This window comes from Vulpes vulpes, chromosome 2 (genome assembly GCF_048418805.1).
Source record: "Vulpes vulpes isolate BD-2025 chromosome 2, VulVul3, whole genome shotgun sequence".
NCBI classification, from domain to species: domain Eukaryota; kingdom Metazoa; phylum Chordata; class Mammalia; order Carnivora; family Canidae; genus Vulpes; species Vulpes vulpes.
Window position 1 is genome coordinate 75,553,527 of NC_132781.1, and position 23,893 is coordinate 75,577,419.

The 23,893-nt window shown below is 45.9% G+C and overlaps 1 protein-coding gene and 1 pseudogene across 7 annotated transcripts in view; one reads left to right on the top strand and one right to left on the bottom strand.

The window, feature by feature from the left end:
- The window catches only part of HOPX (HOP homeobox), a 28,566-nt gene extending 17,271 nt beyond the window's left edge, over positions 1-11,295 (top strand). For 2 of the 7 annotated variants that reach the window (XM_026003561.2, XM_026003563.2), the window contains exons 2-3: positions 4,169-4,325; positions 10,495-11,295. In XM_026003561.2, coding sequence (XP_025859346.1) covers positions 4,182-4,325; positions 10,495-10,572 — 222 coding nt within the window. In that variant the 5' untranslated portion in view covers positions 4,169-4,181 and the 3' untranslated portion in view covers positions 10,573-11,295. The other 5 variants (XM_072748922.1, XM_026003560.2, XM_026003562.2 and 2 more) reach the window with 5 other exon arrangements.
- Positions 11,296-13,894: 2,599 nt separating this feature from the next.
- Positions 13,895-14,787, bottom strand: LOC112923676 (small ribosomal subunit protein eS12-like; annotated as a pseudogene).
- Positions 14,788-23,893: the final 9,106 nt, after the last annotated feature.

Here is a 23,893-nt window from a genome sequence, read left to right on the forward strand (position 1 = left end):
TCAAAAAGACTTTATTCCTTTAAAACTACCTCAGCCTATCATCTACTCAATTGTTGAGATGATACACAGCATCAAAGGTAGAAGATAGGGATCCTTGGGTGGTGCAGCGGTTTGGCGCCTGCCTTTGGCCCGGGGCGCGAGCCTGGAGACCCAGCATCGAATCCCACATCGGGCTCCCGGTGCATGGAGCCTGCTTCTCCCTCTGCCTGTGTCTCTGCCTCTCTCTCTCTCTGTGTGTGACTATCATAAATAAATAAATAAATAAATAAATAAATAAATAAATAAATAAATAAATAATTTAAAAAATTAAAAAAAAAGGTAGAAGATATTTTAATGAATTTTTATAGGTATAAAGTATAAGATGTTCTAAACATTTATCATTGACTTTAATAATTACAAAATCTTGTAAGAGCTGAGATACATTTTATAACCCTTCCACACTGGATTCCTAAAGTGGTTCTGATAGAGGAGGACTATGGGAGGCCCGGACATTTCTACTGGTGATTCTGAGGACCAGTCAGGCACAAGAGCTACTGCTCTAAGCATTAATCAATCAAACAGAAAAACAAACACATACACAAACTGTTTTTTCTTTGAAAGCAGACTTCATGGGGCATCTGGGTGGCTCAGTGGTTGAACGTCTGCCTTTGGCTCAAGGCATGATCCCAGGGTCCTCGGATCCAGTCCTGCATCAGGCTCCCCACAGGCAGCCTGCTTCTCCCTCTGCCTGTGTCTCTGTGTCTCTCTCTGTGTCTCTCATGAAGAAGAAAGAAAGAAAAAGAAAGAAAGAAAGAAAGAAAGAAAGAAAGAAAGAAAGAAAGAAAGTCTTAAAAAAAAAAAAAAGTAAAGTAAAAAAGAAAGCAGACCTCATGTTAACCTGGAGAGGCAGATCAATATTCCACTCCTGTTTGTCAATTTCTCTCTCTTTTTTTTTTAAAGATTTATTTATTTGATGGAGGTAAGGACAGAGGAAGAAAAGGGAGAGAGAGAGAATTCCAAGCAGACTTCACACCGAATGTGGAGCCAGATCCCAGGACCCTGAGATCACAACCTGTGGGGAAATCAAGTCAGTCAGATACTAAACCAACTGAGGCACCCAGGCGCCCCCTATTTGTCAATTCTGACAGACACAGACAGCGTGGATGGTGCCCTTTGTGCCCTGTCCAGAGTAGTTCAGTAAGTGGTGAGTGAAGAACCTCTACTTCTCTTGGGGATAGGACAGCACATTACTTTTCTCACTTAAGAAAATACAATGCTTCTGGAGCCCATTGCTTCCCAGAAGTCCTGGGCTAATGGAAATTGAGAGATGGCCCTAAAAAATGATTCAACTGCTTTTTTCTCTTTTGGCCAGCTCACCATGTTTATGCAGAGGATCTACCACTGATAACCATTTGGTTTGATATTAGTGGCTTTACAAAGAGGTCTGATGGTTGGGGGAGGGAGGAGAGAGATAGTAAATGAGAGCTCACAGCAGTCTCTGCAGGTTAGTTTGTAGCACTCTCTGTAAGCTAGTTCATCCAGGTAAATATCTTTAAAATAAATAACCATAGAGTTAGGGGGCAAGGGTAAAACTGTCTAACCACGTGTAGGGATTCATTTAGAAGAAAAGCCAGCTGTTTTCAGTTAACCTCTTGAAAAAGCTTTATGCGTTGTCTTCCCCCACCACAAAAACAAACCACAGGACAAGTTGCTCTTTGAATGTTTCATATGAATATAACCTCAGCAACAATAGAACTTATGCTGAGATTAAAGTTTAAGAAGCTTTAAGATATTTTTAGTTCTTTTCATCTGAAAGTGTTTAGACTACTACCTCGAGAGAAGCTTTTCAACAGCTTCCTTACTGGAAAGAGTTGAGAAGTTTTATAAGGCCAAGGTTATGGGGGTGATTTGGTTTTTAAATTTCCTTTAAAAGAGGGAGAAGGAGAGAAGAAACCAAGCAACAGCTGCAAACACTTGTCAGCCAAAGGGGGCTGAAATAACAGCAACAGTTTTGTGGAGAACAGCAGATAAGTCTCACTATCGAGGTCAGACCTTTTATCTTCATTTCTAGAAATCAAGCTTGTTTGTTTGGTGTATGTTGGAGAAGCAGGTATTTTCAAAAGGCCCTCCCACAAGTCTCCTTAGCAGCCAAACAAGTCCAGTGGCCCTCAGCCAACTAACCCAAGGAGCACTTTCAAGTCAACCGGAAGCTACCCATGAAACCTCATACAGAGTCCTGTAACAGGAAGCCACAAAAATAGAAGAGAAAATGCACCTGATTAAATGTTAGGACAGTAACAGGCTTTGACTTATATAATAAGTATGTAACAAAAAGAGAGAAAGAAGTACATGCCGAACAGACCTTGAATCTGAGTCCAGTTTAGAAATCTATACACTTGGTTAATATTTTTGAGGGACTAAGAGTTCTACAAAGACCCAAAATGTTTCACTGAAAAGAGGCAGCATAACTGTGTCAAAGGAATTAGATGGAACCTTTCCAAGAAATAAAATCAGAGGCAGTAATGTCCCCTCTTCTATATTCTTTTAGGCAAAATGAGCAGTGGGGGGTGGTTCCAGGAGGCAGCTTTGGCTGGAACTGGGATCCTATGAGGACAGTCAATGCCCATTCAGAAGCTCCTGCCTTTAAACTGCTGCCCTCCTGATTTTTTCCGCCCAACTAAAGTCAGAATGGCCTGCTGGGAAGGGTCTTGCAGAACACAGGACTGAAACTAAAGCTAAGGGTGTCGGTCATTAACTGGGCAATGTTGGTAGAGGAAGTCCTTCTGTGCCTGCTTCTCCTGGGCTGTTCCAGGAGAGGACTGAAAAAAATCTCCGAGATTCTTTCCAGCTCTGAATTTCTGGGTCAAAGAAAAGGGGAGATGGGTGCCCACAGGAGAGGTGACATTTCTGACCTGGCTTGAGCCTGTGAGCACTGTAACAGGAGTGACTGGTACAGATTTTGAAATTGGGGAGGGGGCATATAACTCATCTACAAACAAGGGACTTCATGGTGGCCTGACAAGGGCCTTGAGCCCAAGACTCTCGCACGGTGGAATGCTTTTTTGTCCCACCTGGAAACGTCTCCAAGTGACCCAGAGGGGAGGTAAAGATATTTACCAGGGAGCACAGGAGGCAGGTCCCAGTAGAAAAGGTCGTACCAGCATCAGGTACATTATGCAGGCACATCGGTGGAGTGTGGCTCCTCCCCAGGCACAAACCACTTCAAAACCTACTCAGGATTGTGCTGGATGATTTTGCAATTGTTTGTTTAAACAACAAACCAGCCTGATTCCCACACTTGGAACTTGTCTTTTACTGTCAGCGGAGTCAAGTCCTGACCTGTCTGTACCAAATCCTCAGCCAAGATCTTCAAGACTGTAGCTTCCTATGCCTCGGTACATCTTAAATTGTAGGATGGAGAGGGGTGGGGGGGAGGTGAACATCTGATGAACATCTGCCCCCCCCCCTTTTTTTTGACCCAGTTCAGAAGCTATTTAGATATGGAGAGGATGCAGCAGGAAGTCATGCTACCCAAAATCTGCCAGAGCGATGTTTGGCTCTGAAGCAAGAGCCCCTGGAGCTGGTGACCAAGTGGCTGGGCCCCAACGGCCAGCAGCGCCGGGCAGCGGGGAGCCGCGCGGACTGGAGGCTTCAGAAAACTGGGGGTGGAGGGGTGGGGCGGAGGGCCGGGGAGGCTGCAGATTGCAGAGTGAGTCACACAAGCCCTCAGGTGGACACTTCTCCTGATGCTCAGCTCCCGGTCTTAGCGCCTCCAGGAGTAAACGACGTCTCTGGACCTCTGTCCTGCTCTGTGGACGGGAGAGAGTAAAAGTGCGGCTCCAGTTCCCCAACTTTAAGTAACTTCCGTCCTTTGGGTCGTTTCTTCGAGGGAGGGGCGGGGTGGGGCGTCCTGCCCCCCTCGGCTTAGCCGCGTTCGAGGCCGACGCACGCGCACCCGCGAGGTGGGTCCCCAGCCCCGCGACCCGTCGCCACCGCCCGGGGCAGCTCCCTCTCCCGGGGGCGAAGCTCCGGGGGCGACTTTCCAGGAGCCTCGGGCCAGGAGGGCGCGCCGCCGCCCCAGGGACCGCGGCCGGGAGACCCCGCGGGCAGGTCGGGCCCCGAGGCCGCGCCGCGATCCCCATCCCTGCCCGCCGCCGCCGCGCTCACCCCCCGCTCCTCTCGCCCGCAGCCGCGCCGCGACTATGTCGGCGGAGACCGCGAGCGGCCCCACCGAGGACCAGGTGGAGATCCTGGAGTACAACTTCAGCAAGGTCAACAAGCACCCGGACCCCACCACGCTGTGCCTCATCGCGGCCGAGGCCGGCCTTTCCGAGGAGGAGACCCAGGTGAGGCCGGCACGCCCCCACCCCGACCCCTGCGCGCCCCCACCCCGACCCCTGCGCGCCCCTCCACCTCCCGGCCTCTGTGCACCCCCATCCCTGTGCACCCTCCACCCCCGACCCCTGCGCGCCCCCACCCCGACCCCTGTGCACCCCCATCCCTGTGCACCCTCCACCCCCGACCCCTGCGCGCCCCCACCCCGACCCCTGCGCGCCCCTCCACCTCCCGACCTCTGTGCACCCCCATCCCTGTGCACCCCCCACCCCCGACCCCTGCGGCCCCCCACCCCGACCCCTGCGCGCCCCTCCACCTCCCGACCTCTGTGCACCCCCATCCCTGTGCACCCCACCCCGACCCCTGCGGCCCCCCACCGCCGACCCCTGCGCGCCCCTCCACCCCTGCGCTCTCCTCCACTCCCAACTCCTGTGCGTTCCTCTCCACCCCCATCCCTGAGCGCCCCCCACCCCTGCGGCTCCTCCACCCCCGACCCCTGCACGCCCCCCCCGCCCCCCCACCCGACCCCTGCGCACCCCGCCAGCCCCCGACCCCTGCGCGCTCTCCCCATTCCCCAGACCCCCGCGCTCCCCTCCATCCCCATCCCTGTGCACCTCCCCACCCCTGCGCGCTCCCCCATCCCCCCCGACCCCTGCGCGCCCCGGGCCGCCTTGCGCACGCGGGGGCCCCCCCTGCCCTCCCCGGATCCGCGGTCGCTCCCGCCCGCACCCCGCGAGCCCGGACCCCGCGGCGCTGCCCCCGCCGCACGCCAGCTGCCCGGCTCCGTGCGCCCCGTGTCCGACCCTCCAGCCCCAGCCCGCGGCGGCCCCCCGGGAACCGCGTGGAAACCTCACGGTCACCCTGCCCCCTCCGTGCTTCGCTGCTCTCCCCGTAGCCCGGGAGAACCGCGCCGTCCTCCCTGCGGCTCCGGGAGCTGCGTCCCTGGGCCACTCTCGCCTCGCTTCCTCCTCCTCCTCCTCCGCGCGCGATCCCCCCCGCCCCCCTTGGCCCGAGCGACACCTTCCGAAGAGGAGCCTCGTGCGCCCTCTGAGCCCCGGCTGGCAGCTCTGTTCTCGGCCGAGAGTGCCAGGCTGGAAGGGACTCTAGCGATCAGCTGTAGTAAATTCAGCCCTCGGTTTGGCACACGAGGAAACTGAGGCCAAGGAGAGAGTTGCCAGCGTAGCAAGGGTCGTCAAGCTTGCTCTTTCCACACTCCGCGCTGCAGTGCCCCTTAGCTGCGGAGCTAAACTTGTGTATAGCCAGGGAGATTTCACAGTTCAAAAAATTCCCGGGCTCTAAGTCTTTTTCTGGAGTTTTCCAAGAAGGTAAGCGTCTGACATTTACAACTGAAGGGAGTGGAAGCAGATGTCCCTTTAAGTGCTTTGATTGATTTATCTATTTTTAAAAGCTCCTATTATTCGGAATATTGTTTAGGATAGAGAACGAAACACTGTGATTATGAACCTCCAGGTGCAATGTTGCTTCAGCAGGCTTTTTTTTTTTTTAAACCCTTATCTAGAGTTTACTCTTCTATTTTCCCCTTGGTCATGGAAAGACAATTAGTTATGCATGATACTACTACTTGGAACCGCTCTAGCATCTCTCCCACGGGAGCCTGAAGCACTTCCACACCTCTGGTCTCAGCTCTAAAGCAGGGATTTTCTTATTTTTTCCCATTTTATAGACCAGAGCATTAGGCACTTTGACCTCTCCTCACGTTGGACCATACTCAGCTGAGGCTTAAAAGCTTGTCATGGGTGCTCTAAGATATCCCAGAACCAAGACCCTGGATCCCAAGTCTAAAATGATTTTTACTAATTAAGCCAGATGTACTTTGGGGAGTTTGCCCATAGAAAATCTTCTCATTCCTAGCTGCAACCCTGACATGAGTGGTTGTAGGGGTGAGTCAGCCTCTGAGCAGGGTGCCTGGCTTCCTTCCCGCCCCCCCTCCGGGGGGGGGGGGGGGGGCAACACCTTCTTCCTCTCTGGGGCTGCTATGACTCTGCTTGCCCCTCTGCCTTCTTGTGTAGACCCGCAGGGAAGCACCAGAGACCCCAGAGCTTAGAGGGAGGCAAAAGTTAGCAAGTTCAGGGGAAGTGTCTGTCCTCTGTCACTCCTTACTTGGTTGGGTCCCATTTTCCAACTTCCCATCCTTTCCACCCAAACTTTTACTCAGCTCCTCCCACCCCCATGTGCACTGGTTGGTAAGAATGGGGTTCTTCTTTAATCTTCTCAAACAACATTCATATACATATACACACACATATATATGTATTTTAGAGAGGGGGAGGGGCCAAGGGAGAGGCAGAGAGAAAGAGAGAATCTTGCTCCACACCCAGTGAGGAGCCTGACATAGGGCTCAACTCTGGGGCTCGATCCCAAGACCCTGAAATCATGACCTGAGCCAAAATCAAGAGTTGGATACTTAACCAACTGAACCATCCAAGTGCACCTCAAACAACATCTATATTTTTTAAAGTGTCTTCTGGAGATACAATGCCCAATGGTGAACTTTCAGACATAAATAAAATTATTTTAATTGACAGCAGGCTTTGGAGGGACTCTTTAAATAACTCCATGAAGGCCAGGGTCTACAGGGCCAACATATAGACTGTGTCTGGTATCAGCACATCCCCTGTTTCTATTCTTTATCTGTGTTGCCCCTTTCCACAGGAAGAGATCTCCAAAGCCAAAATACTACTGATTTCTGATGCCTGGTCCCTCACCCCTACCACCACCCATCTCCAGAATTGGAATCATATTCTTTATTTTCCTAGAACAAGTAATGCTTTCATGGAAGAAAAATAGGCACGAGATGCTCCTTTGAGATAATTTGCTAGAGCTGATTGCTGATACTTTGGCAGGGGCAAGAGGGACCAGAAGTTTGAAACATTCTCTGGGGGCTTGGATGACCTCTTTGTAACTGTCCCACTGTCGGACAATGTTCTCTGCTATTAGAGGGACACCTGTAGGTACCAGGAGTGAGGTGAAGGGAGCGCTAAAGTTAATGACATTTTAAGTTGCATTGCTGGGATCCTAGAATGGGTTTTTTTCTCATGACAGTAATAAGATATCTCCTACAATGAAATTAGATAAACCTTACAGAATCCCAACCCCTGTGTCTTTTATTATTTTGAAGTCAGTGTTAGAAGGGGCTGGGAAAGGTCTTCTATCAGTCCCTTGGGAGGCCAGGAAGATCTGGTATTTTCTATTATCACCAATTCAAGCCCAGTGTAGCTGGCGTTGGTTCTTACAGAGGTTTCCAGTATCTTTATCTCCTCTTAATGCCCTGGGACTATTCCCAGAACTCAGTGGTTTTAGTTGTTGGACGCTTTATCAGTGGAATAAAGATCTAAAGGTCTCCCCCTGAAAAGAATAAAATGTTAGTTACTAGAGAAAAGGACAGGAACAATGTTATTTGGCCCCCGCCCCTCCCCATCACAGTGTCTAATTATCATCTGTTCACTCAGAGTAAATAAATCTCCATCAATGGGGTGAGGTAATGAGGGCATTCATTTATAAGCCAGTGAGGGATGAATGTCTTTCCCAGGGGATGACGGAAACAAGGAAGAGAAGAATAAAGCCAGGTGGAAAATTAGTATTGATGTGAGTGAGATATAAGATTCAGCTCTGGAGGGGAAAAGAAGCAAGCAAGGTGTTTCATGGTTTTTGTTGGACAGCGACTGGTTTGCCAAATTACTATATACATATCTGATCTAAAATATATATCTTTAGGAAAATCGTTCAGCTTTTCTTGAACCTTGTCCCATCCCCCAATACTAGGGTTCACTTTGGTAGGCATTTGGATGCCAACTCTCCAATTCACGAATGTGGTCCTCGCTGAAGTTATTTTTGGTAACTGTACATTAATATTCATTACTAGTATAAAGATATGGGTGGCTCTTCTGAATGAGGCCAGCTCAATCATTTTGTCTTAAATGAATCCTGATAGAAAATGAGACTTTCCTCCTCCAAGTTTTAATTAGTCAGTCTTTAAAACTTTGCCATTTGTTCAGCTCTAGTAACTGGAAATCCTATTGAATCAGACCTTGTAGCCTCAGAACCCCCCACAGAGCTACCTCATTAGGGGAACTGGAACCATGCTGCTCTCACACCAGATTCCAGAATTAACCAAACACATGCGGGTTATGGAAGAAAATGCACCTACCTTTAGTGGTAGAACTTTGGTTAAAGCCACTAAAGTTAACATGAGCTAGTGATCTCCAGGAGTAGAATATGGCATCTGGAGAGCAACTGCCCCACATGGGTAGTCTGCTCCCCTTGGCTTTAGGCTACTTTTCTCTGCTCCCACCTCACAATTCAGGACAACTGATCTTGACAGCCATGTAAGGCATTTCAGTGTGTAAACTCTGTTGTACAGTCAGGGCAAGTTATAAGTATGGTCCCATGCTCTTCAGCCAGCTTAGCACTGGTGCAGAGCCCTAAATGGCCCTGTGGCCCCAACTCCTTTCTGGCTCTACAGGTCTTGATCCCTAGAAGCACTCCTTCTCCTGTGGTTCTCACACTTTCTTCTGATCATGGGCTAATGCTGAACTACCTTTCAGCTCCCGAGATCTCTGCAGAGATGAGATCTTCCCCAGCATGACCCTAGAGTCCACCCTCTTTGTCCTGAGGTTGAGTCTACTCTGGCCATACTAAGTCAGAGCCCTCTGGATGTTTCTTACCACACCATCTCCATCAGCACATCCCAGGTCTGGTGTCCATCTCATAGCTGTGTTCTATTTGCTTCTTTTCTGTCCCCTCATGTGCTTACCTTTGGAATAGGTGAATTATAAAAACCCAGAAGGGACAGTAAAGACCCCCTAAGCTTACCTCTTCATGTACAGTTGAGCTGACTGGCACTATTTTTAAGGGGCTTCCTTGGGTTCCCGTAGCCAATTGATCACCATAGAGCTTCCTATTGGCAGGGTCCAGGACTACAGAGTCCTGGTGGACACCTACCCAAGCAACTTGCCTGTTTATCCCAGTGTGATGTGAAAAATATCATCATGCCCAATGTTTGCCATGATGAGTGAAAGGCTGGGAAACACAGGAGAAAAAAGCCTGAGGTCTGACTTCCCACAGGGCCCTCTGACTCATCCTCTCCCATGAGGATCAGGGCAGGCTGCTTCTGTTTCCTCACTAGTCCCCCTTCAACATTGTTTTTTAAAAATCCTAGCTTCCTCCTGGCCAACCTAATCCACACCCCAGCTGATTCGCCAGCATGGGTTTCCTCCTTGTCTTTTGTTTACAGGATCCCCCAGCTCTCAGTAGCATAGTAAAAGGCAGACCTATGACACATAAATGTGTTTTAGCCCTCACACGGTACCATGTCCAGAAGCATCCCATCCAGGGCCTTCCCTAAATCCCTGGTCTCTTTTGTGAGATGTGAAGATTTGGAGTACACAGAGCTAGAAGGTTCTAGTAAGTAAGCTGGAAGGACAACTTTTTCTTTTCTTATTATTTAGCAGCCCCGCAGCAGGAGAGTTTGGGCTAGCCTACTCCATGGATCCCTAAGAAGCAGTACCTTAAGGTTGTCCAGGGCTGGTTTCCACACTACTGATGACCAAGGCCCTTGATGAGGTCACCACACATTGGCGAGATATAGCAGCCATAGAGGTTTATCTGGGGCATCAAGGAGATCCTTCAATTTCTTTCATTCATTAAACAAACACTGATTAATCCCTGTTAAGCTCTGGTGCTGCGTGGGGGCAAAGGATGCAATCAATGATGATGATAAGATGAATACAGTCTCCGTTTTCATGGATCTTATATTCTAGAAGGAAATGTAGACTAACAGCAAGTGATTAAACATAGTAATTACAGATACCAAACATTCTGTGAAGGTAATAAAGTATTAAAATAGAGAATAAGGAGATGGGTAGAGAACCTACTTTAGACAAAGTGGTTAGGGAAGGCTTCATTGAGAATGTTCTATTTAAGCTGAGACCTGAGGATGAAAGGGAGATCATCAGATAAAGAATGAAGGCAGAACATGCTAAGCATAGGAAATAGCATGTGCAAAGGTCCTGGAGCAGAGAAGGTAAGTGTCACAGTGAGAAAAACCATCCCCGTGGACACATTCCTTGCTCTCCTCCTTTCTGGTTGGACCACAGAAAAAGAGAGAATGTTCCAGTTTTCCAATATGTGACAGGTAATTTTGCTATTTCCCTCCTCCAGAAATGGTTTAAGCAGCGTCTGGCTCAGTGGCGGCAGTCAGAAGGCCTCCCCTCAGAGTGCAGATCCGTGACAGACTGAGGAGATGGTGGGCTGGTGCCAGGAGCTTCCCTCCATGAAGACCATGCACCGTTTCTCTCAGCTTAACCATCCTTTTTGTTTTTTCAGCATAGTGCTATGTGTTTCATTTTTAGCTGTCCTGCTATTTAACACAATGTTGTATTTTTTAAATGTATATAACTAGGAAAGAAAATAACTATAGGAAGCTGTATGTAGCTTCTGTGTAAAGCCGTGGCTGGGCTGAAAAGTGGCGGGGCTTGCATTTCCTTTCGGGTCTTGATGATAGATGGTATGAAAATCATCTAAGTATGCTTTTGACCATCATCTCCCCATACAAGTTTATTTTTACCATCCATTTCAGAGTAGGCAAGGCCTCCGTTGAAAAGATGACATGACCAAGAGGGGGAAGCATTTCCTTCTGGTTCTAATTCCCTAAGTTGTTTTCCTTATGTTGCATTTAATACATGGAGATTGAGAATACAGAGGGATATTTGAGTCATTCAGATTTCATAAAGCAGTTCCTTGGATTATAGCTGCATTAACTTGGAAAGAACCCAGTTAGGCTGGAAGACAGAAACTCCAACGGGCAGAAAATCAAGTAACCAAGGGGGAAAATAAAATCCACAGGAGTATTGAATTTACCTTACTTAAATGTATTTGTTAAATTTATTTTAGTAAACAAAATGAACTGCTTTTTGTCTCTGAAATGATACTCTAAATAAAAACCTCTTTGTTGAAAATGCACAGAGTCCTCTGCAGGTTTTTTTTTTTTTTTAATTTATTTATGATAGACATAGACATAGCCTGTGCAGGGTTTTTTTTTTTTTTTTTTTTAATTCATTTATGATAGACATGGGGAGGGGCAGAGGCAGCGGGATAAGCAGGCGCCATGCCAGGAGCCCAACACGGGACTTGATCCTGGGATTCCAGGATCGCACCCTGGGCCAAAGGCAGGCGCTAAACCACTGAGCCACCCAGGGATCTCCCTCCTCTGTAGGTTTTTAACCGAATAATACACATATCAGAGAAAAACAGAAGAACTCCAACATAGGAGCAGACTGACAAAATTGCTATCGATTTTCAAGTCTTTGCTGCTCAAAGTGGAGTTCATTACTCATATTATCAGCATTAGCAGCGAGCTTCTGAGAATGCAGAAATTCAGACTCCAGTCCAGCCCTACAGAATCAGAATCGGCATTTTTAACAAGGTCCCCAGGTGATGTATATGCACATGGAAGCGTAAGCAGTACTGGCCTCTCACAGCCCCTACAGGCAATTTGCCTCTATCTTCTATGATAGCATATTAAAGGTCTTTTTTTTTTAAAGGTTTTATTTATTTATTCATGAGACACATAGAGAGAAAGAGGGAGACACAAGCAGAGGGAGAAGCAGGCTCCATGCAGGGAGCCCAACATGGGACTCCATCCCAGGTCTCCAGGATCAGGCCCCGGGCTAAGGGCAGCACTAAACCGCTGGGCCACCAGGGCTGCCTCACATATTAAAGGTCTTAATGTCTTACTTATTAAATGTGTGTTTGATTGGGGCCCCTGGGTGGCTCAGTTGGTTAAGCGTCTTGGTTTGGGCACAGGTCATAGTCTCACAGGTTGTCAGATGGAGCTCTGCACTCAGTGGGGGGGTCAACTCGAAAGTTCACTCCCTCTGCCCCTCGCACCCTCAAGAAAATAAATCTTTTTTTTTTTAAGTGTTTCATGTATGAAACAATAACTCTATCATAGTGGATTAACCAAAATGGCTTTTTGTTTAATTGCTTGATTATTTTTAATGAGACATCAGCAGGTAAGTGTCTTTCTAATGTCAAGGACCTGTGGTCACTCTGTCTCCTACTTTGCTGTCTTTAACATGTAGGTTTTGTGCTCATGGCATACAAGGTGGATGTTGGCCATTAAGTCTGCATTTCAAGTGAAAGAAAAGGGCGGGGGGAAATGCCAGCTAAGTCCCTGACCTTTAAAAAAGGTTTCCTGGAGGCCCCCACCTAGCAACTCTCAGCTACATCTCACTGGCCAGAATTGAATCCCATGACTATTCGTAACAAGGGAGCCTAGGAAAGTGAACATTTTTAATTGGGCATATTGTTGCCTTGAGCAAAATCAGGGTTCTGTTGGTAAGAAGGGCAGAGGGGCACATAGGGGGCTCAGTTGATTAAGCATCTGCCTTTGGCCCAGGTCTTGATCCCAGGGTCCTGAGATTAAGGCCCACATTGGGCTTCCAGCTCAGTAGAGAATCTGCTTCTCCCTCTCCATCTGTCCCTTCCCCACCCCAACCTGGCTTGTGCTCTTTCTCTGACATTCTCTCTCTCAAATAAATAAATAAAATTAAAAAAGAAAAGAAAGAAGGGGAGGATGGATATTAGAAAGGCCACTAGCAGTGTCTGCTAACCCAGCCTGGAAAGACACTAGTCTACACTTTCTTTTTTTAAATTGGCTCCACACCCAGCATGGAGCCCAACGTGGAGCCCAGTATGGAGCCCAACACGGGACTTGAACTCACAACCCTGAGATCAAGACTGGAGCTGAGATCAAGAGTCTGCACTTAACGGACTGAGCCACCTCGGCGACCCATCACTGGTCTACACTTCTGAACTCTGACCTACAATGCAGGCACAATTTTTTTTTAGAGCTTTAAAATAACGGGTCCAGAATAAGACACACTAACAGTTATTCAGAATACAAATGTTTACAAGATCCTAGTACACATCCTTGGCAAGCTTCCTCTCCCTATACCTTAGAATATTTCTTCTGTAAACAACACATAGTGATCCAGGGTCTGAAAGAATAACCTCATCTGGCATGCTCCCTACAACCTAATTAGTGATGCCCTGAGCATCTCTCAGCACCCAGGGCTGGATGCTGACATCACTTTCTGGAAAGAAGGAAGGGAAAAGGTGGAAATGAGGTAGGAATGTGTGCACGTAATAAATACCTGTATCGAGAGAATTTTCTTTACCTTCCAAAGCTTTTATAGATACTGGCTAACAGGAAAAAAAAATGACTGGGGGCAAAGCAGATGGAGAGCACAGTGATTTACCCATATCAGGCCCTGAGAGAGATGCTAAACCAGGTCTAAGACCCATGTCAGAAGTCTTTCTAGACCCCAGAGACACTTTTCAAGAACAATCCATCCAGGACAAGAAGAGTTAACCAGTTGGGCAGAGAGTGTGCCTTGGTACCAAGAAGCACCATTTGGGACAGAAGGATCACTTCCTGTGTTCATCAGGCCCAGGAGTCAAGAGTCCTTGAATAGCACATGCTGGGAGAAAATGAGATTCTGTGTCCTTTTAATTAATTAACTAGTGTGTTTAAACAAGTGCCAAGTTTTTTATGTATTCATTTCTTGCATTTGAAGTACTCCTTAATGGCATCCTTGGCTTGAGAGTCTTTGCTGTTGTCCTTAACTACCGCACAACTGCAACCAACCACGTTCCTGTTTTCCCTAACACTTTTACAGAAGCCTACCCATTCCCCTAGTTTGGTGTTGTCATCCACCTTAATTATGTGGATTTGGCATTCGGCACAAAGTGCCTCCACCAACTTGACATACATAGCCTCATCAGGGTCGGAGGCAGCTACACCAAGATGGGTTTGGTGCTTGTCTGAGGCTCCTACAGGTTGGCAATTCCCTGTGGAGGCCTTCATGGATGAGGCCGGTCGTCAGCACTCCTGGTACAGCAGTCTTAACCTCTCCTACACCCTACACCACCAGTGGCAGGGTCTTCTTTGCCCCTGGTGGTGGGGAAGGGGAGGCCAATCTTAAATGCTCCGCAGCCTCTGGGGGCTCAGCAGAGGCAAGGAAAGACTCGGTGCCCTTTTAAGTGTGGATTTGTTAACAGTACTAACCTTCCCGAGTAATATGAGGATGGCAATACACTACTTCAAAAAAAAAGCACTCTGTAAATAGTAATAATAATTACTCTTACTACAAGGTATTAATGAGAATGGAAAAGGATCATCTTGACGCCTGAGAGAAGTCTTAAAGAGAACCCAGAGCTCTACATTTTATTGTCAGAAGTCTCTTCTGGACACCCAGGACCACACACCAAAGTGGTAACACCCACCCCGGAATGAGAAAAATCCCTCTTTCTACCCTTGATGCTCAGTTCTGCCATTGCAGATGGTACTGGCTGCTTAGACTGATGATTATCCCCAGCCCCTTTCTCTGTTGCCACCTTTCTCCCAGCAAGGCTGTAGAGGTTAAAAAGCCAAAATGCTCCTTTTTCCATCCTCACTGGAAGCTGTGGCAGTCATGTGACACAGTCTTGCTGCTGAGACTGAAGACCTGGGGTGAGGGGAGGTGGGAGGAGATGGGAGGCTTTGGGGAGAGGTTTTGCATTTTCTGGTAAAGGGGGAGGAGAGGGCAGCAGGCTCAGTCTGTTTTTCCTTGCTTGCCTTGAACCAGTTTCATCTGGTAATTGTAAAAAGAGATAAGCAAAAGAGAGAAACAATAAAACCAACAAAATCCATAAGAATTACCCATGATCCCACTACCCAGAGGTAACCTCTTATAAATGTTTATGTTACAGGAGAATATATTGAGAGGAGGCATGTTTTTGAATGTTTTATATAAGAAGTTCCCAGGACCCCCTCCTTGGGTGTGACTGATTGGCTAGAACAGTTCACAGAATTCAGGAGAACAGTTTCCTCACTGGATGACCAGTCTGTAATAAAGGATATAGCTCAGGAAGAGCTAGATGGAAGATACGGACATAGGGGTGCTCAGCTTCCATGCCCATGCTGAGCACACCACACTCCCTAGCACCTCCTGGAAGCCCTGTGAATCCTGTACTTTGGGGCTTTTATGGAGGCTTCATTATGTAGGCATGATTGATTAAATCCTCAAACTTCAGGAAAGTTTTAGCACACGATGGCCTTGCCTTGGTGATCCTTCAGGGGATGGGGAAGGAACTGCTTGAGCCATGTGGGTGGCACACAGTGGACTGAAGAAATGTTTCTGTCTGTTCTCTTCTCATAAAGGGGTAAGAGCACCCCCTTCCCTACTTCATGTGGTCCTGGTAGAGCAGTTACAGCATCACAGGTTCCCCACCCTACTCAGAATTCAACACATGGCCCTCGCTGGCCTATCACAATGCCATATCCCTGTGCACACAGGGACTGAAACAAGGTATGGGATCTTAGCCTTCACCAGTTTTCCCAGTTGGAACTGGAGGGGTAATTCTCTCTTGTGCTCTTGCCTGGAGAGTTATGAGAGGCCTGGGGTTGTAGGCAGCCATCTACCCAAGCACAGAGAGCAAAGCACTCTGTAGTGGAAGAGAATGAAGCCATGCAGAGATGGGAGTTTCAAAGAGAAGAACAGAAAGAGGGGTCAGGTCCTGAGGCCCTGGTTCCCACTCTCCCCTTGGGCTTACATGGCTCTGTGAGCTAATGAATTCTCTTCTAGCTGCGAATCTGTCACTTGCAGCAAAAAGAGTCTCAACTAATGTCAGAGTCAAGAGAGGAATGCATAGAAGGAGGACTATCAGCCGCTAGAGTAATTAAGAATCCAGGAGAAGCAGAGAAGCAGAGTAAGAAAAAAATAAATAACCAAGAATATGTCGGCCAACAAACCTTGAAAATAATTGGACAGAGTACCAGATTTTTCTCAATTGATGGGGACTTGAGAAAAAGATTAGTTTTGCACATTATAGGACAGGATGACAAGTAGATAATTTAAGGGCATCAAGGACATACTTTTTGAACTAAGTGTAAATGTTGGGTAGATACAAGTTTGTGACCCTTGCCATCTCCTTGTAGACATTTTGCTCCACATGTTCCACTGTCCAGTAAAAGATCATTTTAAAACCTGATACCAACTGTTTCAAACACATCCCTGCCCAAATCCAATGCCAAAGTATCTAGCCATAACAATGCTAATAAGAAAAATAATTTGAAACTTCACATTCTTTTCCCATGATGGAAGTACTGAGAGGTAGTGAAGTGGACATAAGTCAGGCCATGATCTGGGATATCAGCCACTGCTTATGTTGGCAGAGCAGCATAATAGGATTTTGGGTGCCTGGTGCTATGTTGTTGTGCTCTACATAAACAATGAAGGGCACAAGGACGTAGAGGTTTCTAGAGATCTTCTCCCTTTTCCTTCACTATCATTTTTAGGCTTCAAAGTATTTAAGTGCTGTCACACTGGGGATATGCTCCTGTAAATATAGATTCTTCTTATAAGAATTTACCACTTTAACTTAGAAAAACACAAGAAACATTAGGTTTGAATCTCAATTTATGTAACTCATCCAACTACTTCCATATAATGGTAAACTGACTCATAGTTCATATGACTCATCCTTGGAGTTCCAGATTAGCAATGCAGAAGGACTTTTTTTTCTCTCTCTTTTTTTAAATAGAGACAGAGGACATGATGAGCAGGGAGGAGAAGCGGGGGAGGGAGAGAGAGAATCCCAAGCAGGCTCCACGCTCAGCATGGAGCTCAATGTGGGGCTCGATCTCACAACCCTGAAATCATGACCTGAGCCAAAATCAAGAGTCAGTTGCTTAACCCACTGAAACACCCAGGCACCCAGAGAAGGATTTTATTCTTCCTTCCAGATGGAAGCTCCCTCTCCCACTCCTTTCCTAAAAAGCTTTTTATATGGGAATTTGGCATTGTCTGGGATTGAAGAAGGCAAGTTCCTGGAGATAGTGACCTTAAGGATAAGAATCCTCTGGGACACAGGAACTACAATTCAGAAGCCTAGAATCTTTTTAAGATATAGGATGTGTATTCATGTATGAGGAGAGTGCACCTGTAAATATGTGTGGCTAGAGGCGAGTACAGAGAATTCTGTGTGTCCCCTTAGCCCTTCTCCCTTTCTTCCTGTCTAAGGAGATGGCTGCCCAGCTAAAGACTAGCTTTTCCCACCTCTTTTACAGTGAGGTTTTTAAGCCAGCCTCCAAGATGCTTCTAATGATCTCTGCCTCCTGGTATTCCCACCTTTGCATAGTCCCTTCCCACATTGTACCAGGGTTGGTCTGGGTGACCATTAGGGTGACCATTTTATTAGGTTAAAAGACACTGCAGCTTCTCTCTCTGTCTCCATCTGTCTTTGGGATTACCTTATCTGGGGGAAGCCAGCTGTCATGTGGAGCAGCCCTATGGAGAGGCCCATAAGGCAAGCAACTAAGGCCTCCTGACAACAGCCAGTAAGGACAGAGGTCTGTCAACAACCTTGTGAGCTTGGAAGTGCATCCACCAGCCTCTGTCAAGCCTTCAGATAACAGCAGCCCTTGAGATATAACCTATCCAGCTAAGCTGCCCCTTAAAAATGTTTCTTGTTCTAATCTGCCAAGCTTTGGGATAATTGGTTTTGCAGCAACAGATAACTAAAGCACTAGGTGTGGGTAAGGAAGTGCTGTGTGCTATTTCTGGGTCATGCCTCTAAAAAGAATAATGTGCCCTGTTGTTTCTCTTCCCCCTTCTGAACTAGAGCTGTCTCAGATCTTGTAGATGACAGTAATATCTTAGGGTTTGGAAAGTAACAAAACAAAAGGAGCCTGGGTCTCTGTATTATTCAGAATACCAGGTTTAACTGCATTAACACTCAACGTCCAATCAGTGGCTTAAAAGCAATGCTCTGGGGATCCCTGGGTGGTGCAGCGGTTTGGCGCCTGCATTTGGCCCAGGGCGCGATCCTGGAGACCCGGGATTGAATCCCACATCGGGCTCCCGGTGCATGGAGCCTGCTTCTCCCTCTGCCTGGGTCTCTGCCTCTCTCTCTCTCTCTCTGTGACTATCATAAATAAATAAATAAAAATTAAAAAAAAAAAAAGAAATGTGTCCTTTAAAAAAAAAAAAAAGCAATGCTCTATTTCTTACTTCCACAAATAAGCTGCAGCTCTGAGAAATTTTTCAGGATGGCTGTCCTTCATATTAATAGTGCCTCCATGCAAATTTCAGTGAGAGGGAAAACGTGGGCAACTAAATGCTTCTGTGGCACACCTCACACTCACATTTCATGGACCAAAGCAAGTTGCATGACCCTGTCTAACCCCAACAGGGCAGAGAAGGACAATCCTCCCTTATTTCCAGAGAAAGAAGACTGGAAATATTTTTTTCAACAGAACTAATATCTACCAAAGCACACAACACCATCAAGTCATCATATCAGCTCTGGATTCCTATCCAGGAAGGGGCCTAATAGAGAAATAAGTTTTTATTTTGGTGAAGTCACAATGTTTGGAGATCTCTTATAATGGAGCCTAGCCTGTTTCTTAAACAATAAAAGCATAGAGCTATTTTGAAAAAATGAATCCAGGACCTGTCTACCTATTAACTGGGTTTAAAGTTATTTACAAGGAAGGTGAAGGCACACAAATGGATAATCCTTTTTTTTTTTAACAAATGGATAATCCTATTTGCTCTTTCAGATCCACTCTCCACCCTTTTTTACTCTATTCTGTGGCCAAGGAGGGTGACCTTTACAGATCGCCTCAACCAAACTCCCTTCCTTCTGACTACTGAGTTTATTCAATGATACTGACTAGCAGGAAGATCATAGGATAAGAGTAATGTCAGTGTATTTTTGCCCTGTTTATGTCTATCCAGAGTCATAGTTTGACAGTGACTATATTCTTCTGGCCAACGCCATAGCTTCTGGCAGGAGACCCTCCCCTAAATTATTGATCTCTCCAGTTTCCAATAACATCTCCCTTTCCTTGATCCATACCAAGCCTAGAAATAGTAATTGTTATTAGCCTTAACGTTTCACTATCCCTTGTTGGTTTTCCTTAATACTCTCCTGTCTTTGTAGAGCCTTTCACTAATCATTGGCAATTACCTCTGCCATCTATTTCCTGTCAGTATCCTGACCAATACAATCCCTCTCCCTCGAATTATAGCTATTAGTCAAAACAACCAATGACATTAAAAAATGGGCAGACATGAAAGTCTCAAAAGGATGATGATGATCTTTTGGATCAACAATGTAATAATCAAAGCAAACAGGCATTAGCACCCAAATTTCACTATGCAAGGGAAATTACCATTACTGGCCTCATCATGGTGAGAAACCAAGTGGCATCTTAAATATTTGTGGCCCTATCCCAAATCATTCTTGCAAAAAGCTATCTGACATACTTATTCCAAAATTAAAGCTTATCCCCCCAAATCTCCATTATTCATTTCAAATATCAATGGCTTACCAACTTAATTCCTTAGCTGGAGTTCCATTGAGTTTAACCAGGAAGCTCTGAATTAGGATGCAGTTTGCCAGGTTTCTGTTTGAACAAGATTCAAGGAGTCTCCAAAAATCCCATAGGCCACAAAATACAGTTTGCAGCCCACTCATTCCATGGTGAGAGAAGAGAGAGAGAATGAGAGCAAGAAGGGGAGGGAGAGAGAGATGAAGAGAAAGAGAGGAAAAAGGAAGGAAGGAAGGAAGGAGGGAAGGAAGGAAGGAAGGAAGGAAGGAAGGAAGGAAGGAAGGAAGAAAGGAAGGAAGGAAGGAAGGAAGGAAAGAAATAGGCAAAGAAAGGAAGGGAGGAAGGAATCTGCCTATTAAGTTCATCATCATCAAATGAGGATCTGCCTCTTCTACATTAAAAAACCAAAACCAAACAACAACAACGACAAAAAAATAGAAAAAAAAAAAACCCTTTCATTTGGGAGTGCTCCCCAAAGGGCACAAAGTAGGGGACCTAGAAGAAAATGTGGCTTTGCTTCCAAACACATCTGCTTCCAATGGAGCATCCTCAGTGGCCAAAGGAAGAGGAGCCAGTAAGATCACTGAAGGTGATTTTTTCTTTCTTGTTCCTTTTTTTTTTTTTTTTAGACAGAGAGAGAGGGCTACAGCACAGAGGGTGCAGGGACAGGCAGAGGGAGAAGAAAAGAAAGACTCCTAAGCAGGCAGGCTCTATACCAGTAAGAACTTGATGGAGGCCTCAATCTCACAACTCTGAGATCATGACCTGAGCCAATATCAAGACCTGGACGTTTAATTCTCTGAACTACCTAGGTGCCCCGTGGAAGATGATTTTTATCAATAAAGATATCTGGGATAGAAACTCATCTATGGTCAAACAACACAGCTGAGAAGAAAATGAAAAAATAAGATTCTTCATCTATTCTTTAAAATATTTCCCCATCCTACCCCAAAACAGACAATGCCAACAAAAGCATGTATATTTGTTTAAATGCTTCTTGCTGTGACTTCTCAGGCTTTCTATTGTCTCATATAATAAAAGGTAGGTGATTCCAGGTTTGCCTCATTCAGCTGCCTAACTAGGCCAGAGCTCTGGGTTATCCTCTCTGGGATCTCTTCTCTATCTTCTTGTGGTTGCAAGACACTGCTCCAGTTCCAAGCATCACATCCCACATAATACCCTCCAAATGCAAGAGGGAAAAACCCTGGTTTTCTCTTTAGATACCTCTCATTTTACTTTATCAGGGAGGAAAGTCTTTTCCCAGAACCCCCAGTGGTCTTCCCCCCACCTCTCATTATCTAGAATTGGGCCACATGCTCCATCCACCACATGCCTATAATTGGTAAAATAGTTAGCACTTAGCAAGCAGGAGCTCATTAAATATTTGTTGAATGAATGAAAGATGAATTGGATTACCATGGTTGCCTTAGACTAATTACAGTCCATCTCCTAGAATCCATGTTCCTAGCACAAATTGTCACTTGATGGCTCAAAAAAATTGGCATAGTCTTATCAAGGAAGATGGAATGAGTGGCTCCTGGGCAGTCACCCAATAGCAAATGCCACATTAGGCTATTTCTTCTTAAAACAGAGAATGAGAGCCACCCAGGAAAGGGCTTATTATTTTCTAAGAGTTACTTTGGGGAAAAAAATGTTTTTGGATTTAAATAAATTGCTCATGCAAGAAGGTACCTCATTAGCAGACAAGTTACCATATTGTAAAAAGATATTAATCTTCTATTTTGTTGCCCCAGCTTGTGCATCATTTCCTTCAGCGTATTCTCTCTTTGCCTAAACCCAGATTGGGTTGCTTGTATTTCCTGTATATTACCAAGCACTGTCTACCTCCCCATAGTACAGCACTTACCCCACCAGATTATGCTTCCTGTTTGTCACCCCTGCAGTAGAGCTGTTACGGGTTCACCAAAGTCAGATTTCTTTTCTTTCCTTTTCCACTCAGCTACATTTCCCAATCTCCTTTGCAGTTGGGTGTGGCCATTGACTCAGTCTGGTCAATGCAATGTGGGTAGAGTGGTGTGAGCCACTTGTAGGCTTGGCTGTAGAACCTAGCCAGCAATCTCCTGGCTCTCTCCTTCCATCTGATGGCTGAATGGAGGGGGGGTTCTGTGGGCACAGAGGAGTGTGGAAGGAGCTTGGGACCTGGAAGGGCTGCCTAGAGCAGAATATCTGTCCTCTTACCAACATGAATTGGACCGGGATGAGATGCTGAAGAACATGGTTTCTTACTGTGCTAAATGACTGAGAAGCAAGGGTGCACGTACCCTTGCTTTTATTACACGTTGCCCTCCACCCCTGATTAATACAATTCCCCATTAGGATGAAAATCTCTTGAAAATAGAAGTCAAAAAATAAGGGAAGGAAGGAAGGAAAGAAGGAAGGAAGGAAGGAAGGAAGGAAGGAAGGAAGGAAGGAAGGAAGGAAGGAAGGGAGAAAGGAAAGGAAAAAGGAAAAAGGAAAAAGGAAAAAAGAAAAAAGAAAAGGAAAGAAAAGAAAAGAAAATAGAAGTCTCTTCCATCTTCATTTTTTTGTTTGTTTGGCTTCAGAGGTGGGTGAAGTGGGCTGTGGTCAGCAGGGGCGGGGGGTCGTCTGCGGTGAGTCAGGTGGCTGAAGAGGGGCCATTGGCCAACAAAGGGCCTCCAGTGGCCATAGCAGCAGAAGGTCAACCTGATGTGGGAAGAGGAAGAAAGCTTTGACAGGGTTTCAGCTAGCTCGAGTGGAGGGTTGTTTGTCTCCCACTTTTTGCATGGATTTTATATGTACTTTATATGGGTATTCCTTGCCCTAGAATAGTACCTGTCACATCACTGGCACTAAGTGGATTTTTAAATGAAATAAATGTAATCAAGTAGCTACTAGGTGCCAAAATTGTTTTAACTTTGTAGTGTTATCTTGGTAATTTTTTGTAGCTCATCATAGCTCAACATTGAAACTAACAGTAAATCCCTTTAAAAGGGGGATGGGGTTATCCGAGGTGATTGTCCTCCTTGGCAGCAAGAAAGGGAGAGAAAAAGCTGCCTGTTGCTTTTGAAACTGCATCACTGGGGAAGAAGAACCCTCCCATCCTCCGCCCCCTGGGAAAAAGGGGGAACAGTGGAAGCTTTTCCTCAATATTTATGTGCTTTAAAGGAAACTCAAAACATTTAAAGATCAAAAGGACCATGTCAACAAGGTGCTCTAACCTAAATTCAAGTTAGATGGGAATATTCTTGCTGCTATCCCCAGCACACAGTATGTGCAAGCATTGTTGAACCTCTAAACGATGTTTCTTAGTGCTTTTTGAAACACCAGTATCACTTGCAATGTCTCCTTAAGAGTGTAAATTCTGTTTTTAACCAGCTCTCCTGCTCAGTGAACTATGAGAAATATTGCTACTACCTACCCTGCTTTTTCTTTTTTGTATTATTGTTTTTCATTATTATTTGGAAAGAATTTTAGCATCTCCCATTCCATCAAATTCCTTTAACTAGCTAATGTCCATGCTAAGAAAAGACCCCAAAATAGCTGCAGGGTTTCCTTCCTGCTGGCACTGATCCAGATGGGACAGTTACAGGTGCCCTCCCTGGCCTCTGTTTTTATTATTTTTCTTTCATCCCTCAGCTGCAAAGCATTGCTGGTTCCCTATCTTACAGATCCTTGCAAAAGTCATGCTGCCAGGAGTTTGGCTCAGGTTAAGGTAGTTTGCTGACTGCTCTTTCATCTCAAAACTGACTATTGGAATTCTCACCGTCGGTGAGTGAAAAATGATACAACCACTTTGGAAAAAACCTTCTGCAGTGTCTGCTAAAGTTAAACATATAACTGACCTATCTCCCATCAATTCTATTCCTAGATACAGCCCCCAAGAAAAACAAATGTTTTGTCCACAAAAAGGCATGTATAACCAATGTTCATAGCAGCTTCATTCATAATAGACCCAAACTAAACAACTCAAATGTTCATTAACAGGACAATGGATAAGCATTATGGCATATTTATATCATGAAATACTACTCAGCAATGTCAAAAGAACAAACTACAGATACACATAACAGTATGCATAGACCCCCAAAACATTATCCTATGCAACAGAAGCCATACACAAACCAATACATGCTGTATAATTCCATTCATATGAAATTCGAGAATAGGCAAAACTAATCTATAGTGATAGAAATAAGA